At 42.2% G+C, this 13,352-nt stretch overlaps 1 protein-coding gene across 3 annotated transcripts in view; it reads left to right on the top strand.

Annotated features, from left to right (window-relative positions):
• TDP1 (tyrosyl-DNA phosphodiesterase 1) overlaps positions 1-13,352 on the top strand; it is a 92,955-nt gene that overhangs the window by 75,254 nt on the left and 4,349 nt on the right. For 2 of the 3 annotated variants that reach the window (XM_028850203.2, NM_001257779.1), the window contains 1 exon segment: positions 6,930-7,038. In XM_028850203.2, coding sequence (XP_028706036.2) covers positions 6,930-7,038 — 109 coding nt within the window. 3 annotated transcript variants of the gene reach the window in all.

The following is a 13,352-nucleotide window of genomic DNA, read 5'->3' on the forward strand; positions in this document are numbered from 1 at the left end:
GAGGCTCATTTGGAGCCATTGTTGCCGATAGTCAAGCTTAGTGCCCAGAATGGCACACTGTCACACACTGCAGAGGCCTCACCTAGAAAAGGAATCCTGCAGTTCTCTACTTCCCCACAGCCATGATTAGGGCCTGTCACTCTGGAACCAAGTTGCCATGTGATGTGACACTACTGTGAACTGAAAATACAGCAGGTGGAGAACCAGCGTTTCCCATTCATGATAAAGATGCCATTTGAACGCTGGGATTGATCTGTAGGCTGTAAGTCCCTGGTACCACGTGTTCCTATTTTTTTCTTGTTCTTTTAAGTGAATAAATCTGGAAAGAGCAACCTTACTTGTACAGTGTGTTGTCAGTAGCTTCCCCTTTGACTAAGAACGCTTTCAAGAGCTTTGGAGAGTCACATCAAGGTACATTTGACTTTGACTTTGTATGTCCAACACTTAGTGATGCTTGGTATATAGTAGTCGCTTAACAAAACTTCGTTAATTTAAATCAAAGACTTTATTCTTTTCAGGTCTAAAATCAATTTATCAATTATATAATGTTTTCTGGGTTGTCCCTTTAAGTGTATTTAACTTTTAAATTAGACTGCGGTTCAGAAAGTCTCAATATAGGAAAGCTGTGATTATTTCAAAGATCAGTAGCTGTATTCCAAACCCGAAGGCCTCTGAGCATGTATCAGGGAGGTACCAGTACTTCTCTCTTTGGACCTCATTCCTTTGGTGTTTATTGAACACATACTCTGTCAGGCACTGAGTAGGCCCTGGACTGGAGCCTGTCTAGTGCACTGTGGCTAGAATTCCTCCTGCCTCTGGGAATAATATTGCACATAGGTATCTGAGAAGCCTGCATCAGGGTCCAGTACTGCTTCCTTCCGGATGAAGGTGGCCCAGGTGTCCCTGTGCTGATCTCAGCCTCTTCTGAGCCCCAGTGTCACTTGGTCCTGTGCTAGTGGGTTCCAAAAAGTCAAGTCTTTAGTTTCTCTTTTCTCTGTTCTGTTTAAACTTCTTCATTGTGAACACGGTGTGTACCACAAGTACATGCACTCTTATGATGTGACTCTGGCTGGAAGAACTAATACAGTTTACAAGAGCCACCACCTTCACCCTCTCTTTGTCTTCCCTCCAACACCAGCCCTGCCTACCTGCCTTGGGCCCAGCCCGTCTGTTGTGGGCCCCCAGGGTTTCCCAGGAGGCCACAGAGGGGCAGCAATTTGACATGGCATATCTTGGTACCCACTGATATTCTCGCATCCAGCAAATAAAGCCACAGCTCTTGCGTTCTACTCCTTCCTCTCACCTGTCCACATCCTATACCATCTGCCCTGGCGAGAACTTCTCTGCCTGTTCCTACTGGTCGTCACCTTCTCTCTCCCCTGGATGAATGGACCCTTCCCTGCCTGTTTTCCCCATTTCAGCCTACTGCTGGGTTTCTACCCACATGTCAATGTCTGTGTTCCTCTGCCCCTAAATCCGCAGCAGCAGTCTTTGGCCCACGAGATGATGTCCGGACTCCTTTGTGTGACATCAAGGTCCACTGTGAGCTGGAACAGCATGTCCCCCAGGCTGCAGCCACCCACAAGTATTAGCACATTAAGGCACGTAGGCTGTAGCAGCAATGGCCCCTTTTTACTAGTAGTGTGATCCTGGGCTCTACTGCTCTTTGCCTCAGAAACTCTGAAGTAACTTGGTAAGAGAATATGGGAGAACACATTGAACAGATCCCTTAGGGACCTCAGATCTCTAGGAGCCAAAATGAGAGAAAGAGAATGAACTTTGAAGTGAGACAGAGGAGCTGGGATCCTGCTTACAAGCTGTGTTAGACTTGGCCCCCTTACTCTACTTCTGTAGGCCCCTTTTTCTCCTTGTACAATGGAAACAATGTAACTCATAGGATCTCATGTGAGATCAAGAGTTATAACCTACTAAGTGTTTACAGCAGTGCCTGGTACTTACCAAGTGCTCAGTAAAGGTTGCAGTTGATATTAGCGGTAGCAGCAATCGCGTATAAGCCACACAGTTCAACAGAAGATTGAAAGCAGGGGCTGATACTCTGTGGGTTTTCAGTCAAATCAGAATCTTGATGTCACTTCTGTGATGTTGCACTCTTTTCTTTCCTTCTGAACTGCATTCCCCCAGCCCCACACAAACAGCCCCTTTGCTTATCAAAAACCCATCCTTCAAAATCCCGTTAGGTTTACACTTCTCCACAAAGCTTTTCCTAAGCCCCTAGCTGGAAGCACTTTCAGTCGTGATCATGCCTTGCAGGAAAGATGCCACCACCTTCCTGTAATTTATTTCCTTGCCAATTAGTTGATCTTTGACTAAGTGTGCCCCTTCTGGGAAGTTCAACTGCTGTCACTGTTTTATCCAGGAAAGCCTGATGCCTTGTGTAGGGTTTTACCACTTGAGGTTGCTACTCAGATAGATGCAGATAAAAACATAAATTACATCTCTAACTGAAACTGAAGCATGCCTCCTGTTCCCCATGATTGAGCTAAGCTGCTAAACCTAAATCATCACAGCGATAATCAGCTCTTTCACTCCCAAAGCTGAAGAAAGGAAAAGCCAGCAATTTCTTATATGTGATATATGTCCACCCTCTCACCTGGTGTTTTATAAACTTATTGTCTTAACTGTCTTCTAAGTATCTATGCCTGGGAGGGTGCCTTCCTCTGTTTCGCAAAATGCCAAGTGATACCACTGTGATATAGAAATAATGATCATTAGAAGACAGCCTCAAATTATTTGACATTCAGATTGAAGGGGAAAAGTAGTACTTTTTTGTAATAACCTAGAATTTGGATCATAAATGGCATTCAAAATAAAAGCATATTGGTTTCTGTCAGAAAGGGATAGTTCAAACCTTCTCACATCTGAAGTCAAATATCACAAAATGGAATCATGGGTTGAGCACACAGCCTCAGATCTGCGCCCAGGCCATAAAGAGACATAACCTGTGGCCATGATACATTTGAAAATATCAGTACTAATAGGAGCTAAATAAGAGACAAGTCATATTTTACCTGAAACTCCAAAAAAGTATTTAATAATCATTAACTTGTTATCACTTCCCAACCACTGGCCTCTTTATTTTTTAAAATGTCCAAATACCAGGGTTTCTAGAATTCGGCTCATCTTGACCCTGCCTGCCTTAAATTTTCAAGGAATTCTTCCTTTGTCACAGTTCCTGGTGGTGAATGTGAGACCATTTGTTTGCTTGGTGGAAGGAATGTAAGACCAAGAATCAGACATGGTATGATTTCCAGCCCCGCCAACTTTTTTTTTTTTTTTTTTTTTTTGGGACAGAGTCTTGCTTTGTCAACCAGGCTGGAGTGCAGTGGTGCCATCCTGGCTCACTGCAACCTCCGCCTTCCGGGTTCAAGCGATTCTCCTGCTTCCGCCTCCCAAGTAGGTGGGATTACAGGTGTCCACCACCACACCTGGCTAATTTTTTGTATTTTTAGTAGAGACAGGGTTTCTCCATGTTGGCCAGGCTGGTCTCAAACTCCTGACCTCAGGTGATCTGCCCACCTCGGCCTCACAAAGTGCTGGGATTACAGGCATGAGCCACCGTGCCCAGGTTGTTTTGTTTTGTTTTTTTTCTTTTTCTTGGGTGGGGGGAGGGCAGAGTTTTGGTTTTGTCACTGTCATCCAGTCTGGAGTACAATGGCGTGATCTCAGCTCACTGCAACCTCCGCCTCCTGGGTTCCAGCGATTCTCCTGTCTCAGCCTCCCAAGTAGCTGGGATTACAGGCATAGTCCTCCATGCCTGGCTAATTTTTGTATTTTTAGTAGAGACAGGGTTTCACCATGTTGGCCAGGGTGGTCTCGAACTCCTGACCTCAGGTGATCCACCCACCTCGGCCTCCCAAAGTGCTGGGATTACAGGTGTGAGCCATTGTGCCCAGCCTTGCCACTTTTAATAGCTGTATGGCCTTGGGCAACTATTTAACCTCCAAATATGTTTCCTCCTCTGTAAAATAGGAGTGATTACATCACAGAGAATTGCTCTGAAAATACTTACAATTATACTCATTTGTTTCCTGGAATATGTACCATGGGCCAGTCATTGTTAAATAACTTATATATCTTCACAGTAGCCCTATGAGTTAGGTGCTAGGAAACCAAGGCACAGAAAGGCTAAGTAACTTGCTTAGAACCATACAGCAAGTAAGCAGTCTGCAAAAGCAAGAGATAATTAAGGGCTTCCTCAGATCCAGAGTGTGTCAAAGGTGTCAGGTGAGCAGGGACACCTGGGGGCAGGTGCTGCTGAGCTGGCCTGCCCGCCCTCCATGTCTTCCCTGTCCCCCTCCTCTGTGTCAGGGCCCTTGCCCTCCTGGGACGTGCCTGCTTTGTGCTTCACCCACCCTGCCTTTGATTATCCTGTTCTCACGCTTGGTATTCTTCCCATCATCTCTCTGTTTATTAAAATTATACCAATTTTTCAAGCCCTAGCTAAAATATCCTCTACAAAGCCTTTCCTTATCCTTCTTGGATAAGGAAAATGACTGGAAGAAGGGCATTTCTTCCTATTTTGTGTAGAGTTTGCCACCTCCTGCCTTTCACTGTATTACTACTGGTCACCATCTTCATCAGTGCTGTAACCCATACCTTTCTGTAGGTCTTGACATACACAAAATGCTTTCATACAGGTTGTGCTATTTGCTCTTGTGCAGAAGCTTATAAAATAAGCAGGAAAGGAACTTTAGTCCCATTTCTACAGATCACTATTTCTTGAACACCTACTATGCACCAGGACTTTGTGCTAGGTGCTAAAGTTAGAAATGGTAATGTCTCCAGAACCTTGATTATCCCACTTATACTTTTTTTTTTTTTTTTTTTTTTAAATCTGAGGTGGAGTTTCACTTTGTCACCCATCCTGGAGTGCAGTGGCGTAATTTTGTCTCACTGCAGCCTCTGCCTTCTGGGTTCAAGCTATTCTCCTGACTCAGCCTCCCAAATAACTGAGATTACAGGCACACACTACCACTCCTGGTTATTATTATTATTTTTTTTAATCAGAGATGGGGTTTCACCATGTTGTCCAGGCTGATCTTGAACTCCTGACCTCAAGTGATCTGCCTGCCTCGACCTCCCAAAGTGCTGGGATTATAGGCATGAGCCACCGCATCCAGCCTATCCCACTTTTACAAACACAGAAATTGAAACCTAGGCCAGGTGCAGTGGCTCACACCTGTAATCCCAGCACTTGAAGAGCCTGAGGTGGGTGGATCACTTGAGGCCAGGAGTTCAAGACCAGCCTGAACAACATGGTGAAACCCCATCTCCACTAAAATTACAAAAATCCGCCAGGCATGGTGGCACACGCCTGTAATCCCAGTTACTCAGGAGGCTGAGGCATGAGAACTGCTTGAACCTGGGCGACAGAGGCTGCAGTGAGCCGAGATCACACCACTGCACTCCAGCCTGGGTGACAAAGTGAGACTCTGTCTCCAAAAAAAAAAAGAAACCTAATAAAAGTGGCCAGCTGTCCCACTGAACATCTGTTTTAGTCCCTGGGGCTTGCCAGGCTCTTTGCCACCTCTGGGCCTTTGCAGATGCTATTCCCTCCACCTGCAACATAATTCTTTCCTCTCCAACCTGACCAAGCTCTACTCATCTTTCAGAGTTTAATAAAGGTGTTGCTTTTTTCAGAGAGTCTTCCACTGATCACCCCCTGCTGCCAAGTCTAAAATAGGCCTGCTAGTCTCTTATGGCACTCTTTTGCTTTTCTTAGCAACACTTAACACAAATAGTAATTTTTATTTTACTTTTATAGATGTATTTGATGTCCCTCCATCAGACTGTATACTCCATGAGGACAAGGATGTTGATGTTTATGTTAACTCTTACACACTCAGTGCCTGGCACCATGCCTGACCCAGAAGAGGGACTCGAGAAATAAAGTGTCAAATGAACGAATGTGCAGACATCAGCCATTTACTCAGCTTAGTAAATGCCAGAGGAAAGGCTAGAACCCAGATTTTCTGAAGCCCAGTCAACACGGACCTCCCCGTGTTCTCTGACACCGCCCATGACCAGCCTCCGCTTGCTAAGTTGCACAGTTACAGGGACTAAGAACCTCAGTCTTTGTTCTTTTTATGGGTTCCTAAGACATCAGCACTGTTTGGTATGTGCGTATTGAGGATCTGAAGGGTGGATATGTGTGTGGATGGGTGGACAGAAGGAATGAGAGACAGACAGACAAGCAGAATGCCAGGATAATCCACAAAGGGGCAGGAGATGGTCAATGTATGGAAGCACAAGGGGGCACATCGGTCATGTGGTAAGCACCTGCACTGCGGCAGGCCCTGTGTTGGAAGGAAGTGGCAGTGTGAACATCAGCCTAGATATAGAACCTCCACTTCCACCCTGATTAAGATCTAAAATTAATACCCTATTCTAGAGTTCTTGGAATAAACCTTCCATTTTGATAGGTCTTAAAGAATTTTCATTTTTATACTTCTGTCACATTATATTGGAACACTTTCATTATACATGAAAGCAGCTTTTATTTCTTCTTACTCCAGGCAGCCTGTTACTATAGCAATGTTGGAAGTATTTTGAGGTATTTTTATACAGTGAGTTCTACAAACTCTCTGCAAACTGTACATAATGTTTGGTTGAAATGGGCTATCATATCCAAAATTGTCTCTCTTTTTTCTTTGCATCCTTTGTTAAACTTTTGCAAACTTTGCTATAACTTAATTCCTGAAAATTAAAGCTCTTATGTTTAGAAAAAAAAATTTGAGGCAGGGGGGTTGTAAATATATTTGCCTATGAACATGGAAAATAGCTCCGAAATAATCTGAACTTTATTTAGGTACCATAAAGATATTATTGCTTCTTGGGGCCTTCTGGGTGTTTTTTTTTTTAGCCCAGAAAATGAGGTGCAATCATAGATTTCCTCTGTGTGTCTGCAGGGTCTAGACAATTTCAAAGTGAAACAGAAGTTCTTCGCTGGCAGCCAGGAGCCAATGGCCACCTTTCCTGTGCCATATGATTTGCCTCCAGAACTGTATGGAAGTAAAGGTGAGACACAGATAAAGGAAAACCATGGGTGGATATGCATAAGAAAAACAAACAGGGCCCAGGAGAAGCCTTTGGTCTCAGTGAGATCCTGGCTCATGGAACCCTCTGGAAGCTCAGGTTTGCAGAGAGACCTGTGCCAACCTGTCTGGGGCTGTGTAGCCACTAGTTAGTCTTAGAATCCCTTTGTACTCCTGTAATTACTATACAGATCCTTCCTGACTTACAGTGGGGCTACATGCTGATAAACCCCTCATAAATTGAAAATCTCATAAGTCAAAAATGCATTTAATGCACCAAACCTACTGAGCATCATAGCTTAGTCTAGCCTACCTTAAACATGCTCAGACCACTTACATTAGTCTACATTTGGGCAAAATAATACAAAGACTCTTTTATAATAAATTGTTGACTATCTCATGGAATTTATTGAAGACTGTACCAAAGTACTGTTTCTACTGAATGCATATCACTTTCACACCATCATAAAGGTCAAAAGGTCATTAAGCCTAACTATCAGAAATTAAAACCAAGAAATGTAACAATAATAAACCTATTGTAATATACATTTATGCCAGGCCTGGTGGCCCACACCTGTAATCCCAGCATCTTTGGAGGCCGAGGCAGGAATATTACTTGAGGCCAGGAGCTCGAGGCCACCCTGCCCAACATAGTGAGACCCAGTATGTAAAAAAAAAAAAAAAAAATTGTTTTAAATAGCCAGATGTGGTGGATCATGCCTGTAGTCCCAGCTACTTGGATGGCTAAGGTTGAAGAATCGCTTGAGCCCAGGAGTTTGAGGCTGCAGTGAGCTATGATTGAGCCACTGCACTCCAGCCTGAGTGACAAGGCAAGACCTCAACTCTAAGGAAAAAAAAAAGTTCTTATAACAATTTCCAAAAAGAAGAAAATAGCAAGGAAAGTGGTATTTTATGTTTTTGCAAGCCTCTTTATGTGCATCTTAAAAGGTGACACCTGAGTTCTCATTGCTGTGCTCTCTTTGAGGCTGTTGTGATATCACATCATATAACCTCTGTATACCTGTGTAAAAATGAAAGTGAAAACAACAAATGATGGCTTAATACTACAATGAAAATAATGTTGACTTCACAGACCCTCCCAACCAGCACGCTCACAAACCCTCAAAAGGGAGGTCCCCAGGGGCCACACTTTGAAAACTGCATCATTGAATCTTAAGGGCAGTCACCAAGTATCTTTCACAGTAGAAACACAATAGGAATAGCTACAGAAGGTTCAGATGTCCTCAGAGGAAGGCGGGCTGGCATCAGTGTACCCACTTATGTCCGGCCTGCATGTATCCCAGCCTCACAGGCTGCTCTGCTGCTTTTATCAGCCCTGAGAATATCTGTCTTTAAGGTGGGTCCACACTTAGCAAACTCAGACAGGATGAGATATATAATCAAGACACACTTAATTTAAAATGGCAAATTACATCACCAAATCAGCATATTCTCCACTGGAAAGGAGAGGCCTACATGAGTAACCAAATTATAATCTGCAGGTTTCTGAGCCAGTGTTAAATCTGAACAGAGAAAAGATTTTTTTTCAATTGGCAAATTTTAATGACATCACTCATTGATACCCCAAAATCTCCAGTTCTTACCAAGCTTGGCCTTGCCCAGTAGGTTCCTCTGTTCCCTCGACAGTGTTTCACGGGATTTCACGGGATCTCACAACTTCCCCACCCACTAACCATTCTCATCTTTCATGGTGAACCAAGCCTCCTCTGTCAGATGGGCCCTTTCTTAGATTGTGTTGACACATCTAACAAAGTTAATCCTATCTCATGCTGTCCAGTGTGCCCTCCTGCCTCTTGCTGGTAACTTTGTATTTCTCTAATCAATAGTTTGAGACTAAGTTTCAGGAGGCATTCTTTTTCTTCTTTCTAAAGTGTGGAAATTCCCTATAGCCTTTCTGTTGAGTCCTCCTAATTTGTTGTGTATTCATGCATATTTCATTTTCCGTAGCAAGACTATCAGGATTCTTATCAGAATTTAAAGCAGTCTGTCAGCACCTTACCTGCCACCAAAAAAAAAAAAAAAAAAAAACCAGGAAAAGCCTGCTTTAAAGTCAGGCCATGTTTATGTGCCAACTCCACAACTTGCTAAATGGACTTGGACATTTAGTTACTTTCTCTAGGTTTTAGTGTCTCTGTCTACACAATAAGGAACTATGAGTACCTACCTTATAATAGGGTTATTGAAAAAGATTAACTGAGATTATCTATAAAGTACTTATCTCAGAGCTAGCAGTCAATGAACATTAGCTGCTTTTATTGTAATTGTTATTAAAATGCAAAGTTCAGTTCCTGGCAACAGTAGATGTTGAATTAGTGCGAATTCCCTCCCCTTTTCTGTGGTGAGCTGGTGATTTTTAAATGTCTAAAGCTTGTGCAAGTCTGTCCCTAAACCTGTCTACCTCTTCTTCCCTCTTTTGGCTTCGTGCTACTTTTGTCTTTTTCTCCCCTTATCTGTTCTTCAGGTTCCTTTTCTTCCTTTTCTTTTTTTTTTTTTTAAACCCAAGTTCTCCTCCTCCCTGTTGGAAGTGGGGACTGACTGATTAGGCTTTATCTGCTGGGGTCTGGCCTTGGGCCCTCCACGTCCCACCTCCAACCCTGCACCCTGACTGGATTCCACCGCCTTCATTTCTTTAGTCCTAATCTTCAAAGGACTAAGAAGGCAAAAATGGAAGCGCTAGAAGAGCCTAACTAGCCGGGCGAGGTGGCGGGCGCCTGTAGTCCCAGCTACTCGGGAGGCTGAGGCAGGAGAATGGCGTAAACCCGGGAGGCGGAGCTTGCAGTGAGCTGAGATCCGGCCACTGCACTCCAGCCTGGGCGACAGAGCGAGACTCCGTCTCAAAAAAAAAAAAAATGTTCCAAGGTCCCTTTCCTTCCAGTAAAGTAAGCATTCCCAGGAACTTAGAAGTTTACAACTAGGTATAGTGTCTTAGACCATGGAATGATACATCTTTTATTTGGCCAGCAAGCAGAATGCTTTCCAGTGTTTAAATGAGTTTTGTTTGTTTCTTCAGCATTTCTTTTGAAAGATACATATAATCTCAGGGTATGCTTAAGCTAAAATAATAATTTTTTTAAAAAAGTAAAGATACATACAAGAGAGACTGGAGCATTTTATTTAATATTGGTACTGTTTTGTCTTCTGCACTGCCTCAGTTGCATGTAGGACAATATTAGTAATTCAGTATCACCAGTTCATATATAGCCAACATTCCTGGGGAGCCGTATGGACTATAGAAAGACATTTACCAAGATTGAAAAAGTGAGTGGTTAAGAACATTTGAAAAGCACTTCATTTTAAAAAGTGATCTTCAAGCCATTGTAACACCTCCAAGATCTTGTCAGTGGTTTTTTTTAAAGACAGAAGACTGTACAGAAAGCTTAGCAAAGGAATATACTGCTGTGAATGAAGTAAAGCTCAATGCAAGAGGCTACCAGGTATCTTGAAACCAAGAAAATGATCAAAGGAAAGCAACAACAAAGACTCAGCTACCAGTATACCTTGCTTGGTGCAGTAGTTGCTGTTTATTCATTCTCTCCACAGATCTCTATTGAGAACCTACTGTGTGCAGACACCATCTAGGTACTTGGAATATGTTGGCAAACAAGACAGGCACAAATCCTTACTCTCATCAAACTTACATTCCTCTTCTCCTGAAAAATCATACTTAACCAAACCCATTTTACTAATAGTCATTTTAAAAGAAGCCTCTTTTTTTTTTTTTTTTTTTTTTTTTTTTTTAAAGATAGTATCTCGCTCTGTCACCTAGGCTGGAGTGCAGTAGCATGGTCTCAGCTCACTACACCCTCACACTGCTGGGCTCGAGTGATACTCCCACTTCAGCCTCCTGAGTAGCTGGCATTACAGTGCGCACCATCATGCCCAGCTAATTTTTTAAAAATGTTTTGTAGAGATGGGGTCTCACTATGTTGCCCAGGCTGGTGTTGAACTCCTAGGCTCAAGTAGTCCTCCTGCCTCAGCCTCCCAGAGTGTTAAGATTACAAGTGAGAGCCACCACACCTGGCCCAAAGAAGGCTTTTATAAAGCAAAATCACCACCTTTTAAAATCTAACACAAATTATTTCCATATGTCCCACTTGCTGTGTGACCTTGATTTTGAAAAGGAAGCAAAATAGATCAGTGTGTAATCTTAACCTTTCTTCCAAGGGCATCTGCTTTGCACTCCCTTCTTAGCTTATATTCACTTTGTTATATGCTATTGAGACAGTAAAGGGTGAGAAAGTAATGAGCTAAGGGTGAAATAAAGCCTAAATAAATTGTATGACTCCTTTAAGAAGTAATTGAACATGCAAAGCTTCAGAGGTATTAGTTATAGTCTATTAAGGAGGTTGTTTCGTTTTCATTATTTTTAAAAAATATACATATGAGTTCTTATATAGTATTTTTTCTTTCAAATTTTTGGCATAATTCCAAATTTACAGAACAGTTACAAGAAGAGTACAAAGAATTCCCATATACTCTTTACCCAAGTTCCCCAAATGTCAATATTTTATCACATTTACATCCTCTCTCATATTAACTTTTCTGATCTATTTGAGAGTAGCAAACGGATGTCATTTTATCCCTAAATACTTTCATTGTATATTTCCTAAAAGAAAGGCATTATCTTACATAACTATAGTACAGTGATCAATATCAGCAGTTAACATTGATTCAAAACTATTCACATTTCGTCAGTTTCCTCAATAATATCCTTTATAGCAAAAGAGAAAGTTATTGAGTTATGTCTCTTTAGTCTCCATTAATTTGGAACAGTTCCACAATTTTTTGTTTCATGACATCAACACATTGCATAGCATGGACCAGTTATTTTATAAACTCTGAGGAACATTCTACTTTGGGTTTTCCACTCACCGTTTCTTTATAATTAGACCTAGGTTATGCACTTTTACCAAGAATACCAAAGAAGTAATGTGTTCTTTCTGGTGCATCATATCAGGAGACACATCCTATTGATCTGTCTAATTACTGGTGATGTTAACTTTGATTGATTGGTTAAATTGGTGTTTACCAGGGTGTACATAATTGTTAACAAGTATAATTTCAAAACTTTAAAAATTTAAGTGACTGAAACTAAATTAATAAACTGTAAATGTAGTTGTTTAATAGAAGAGGTCCTTTTTTTTTTTTTTTTTTTTTTTTTGAGACGGAGTCTCGCTTTGTCGCCCAGGCTGGAGTGCAGTGGCACCATCTCGGCTCACTGCAAGCTCCGCCTCCTGGGTTCACGCCATTCTCCTGCCTCAGCCTCCGAGTAGCTGGGACTACAGGCATGCACCACCACGCCCGGCTTTTTGTATTTTTTTTTTTAGAGAGACAGGGTTTCACCGTGTTAGCCAGGATGGTCTCCATCTCCTGACCTCGTGATCTGCCCGCCTCGGCCTCCCAAAGTGCTGGGATTACAGGCGTGAGCCACCGCGCCCAGCTGAAGAGGTCCTTAAAAGCTGTTTGGCACATGAGGTATGCATAATGTAGATTTAGCACATACATAATATACATAATCCTCCAAAAGGTTTTAAACCCATCGGTTCCTAAATGGTCTAACCATTCTCCCACTGCCTTATTAATTTTAAATAGTCCCCTACATTCAGATAGTAGCAGAATAAACTTCAGTCTAAACCTGTTAGAATTATTGCTAGAGTCCAGAATCATAAAGTATTTTTCTAAGGGAAACAAAGTTGATTGGATTATCCTTTCCAAATAAAATGCACAAAAGGTATATTGCTTTAAATTATTGGTATGGCCGGGTGTGGTGCTCACACCTGTAATCCCAGCACTTTGGGAGGCCGAGGTGGGCAGATCACTTGAGGTCGGGAATTCAAGACCAGCCTGGCCAACATGGTGAAACCCTGTCTCTACTAAAAATACAGAATTTAGCTGGGCGTGGTAGCACATGCCTGTAATCCCAGCTACTTGGGTGGCTGAGACAGGAGAATCACTTGAACCTGGGAGGTGGAGGTTGCGGTGAGCTGAGATCCTGCCACTGCACTTCAGTCTGGGTGATAGAGTGAGACTCTGTCTCAAAAAAAAAAAAAAAAAGAAAAAGAAAAAATTGTTGATATGTTTCATTTTTAAGGACCTGTTTTTGAAAGGTCTTCAGAAATGAAGTTTTTTTTTTTTTTAATTAAGAACCCAAAACATTTTTTAGAATGATTTTGGCCATCTCCTTTAGTAAAATCTATTTTTGTTTCATAGCGCAAACAGAAGGCTAAAAGTAAACTACGAGTTCAGCTTTTAAAATTACTTTGTAATCAGGAAGCT

The sequence above is a fragment of the Macaca mulatta genome, chromosome 7 (genome assembly GCF_049350105.2).
Source record: "Macaca mulatta isolate MMU2019108-1 chromosome 7, T2T-MMU8v2.0, whole genome shotgun sequence".
Classification (NCBI taxonomy): domain Eukaryota; kingdom Metazoa; phylum Chordata; class Mammalia; order Primates; family Cercopithecidae; genus Macaca; species Macaca mulatta.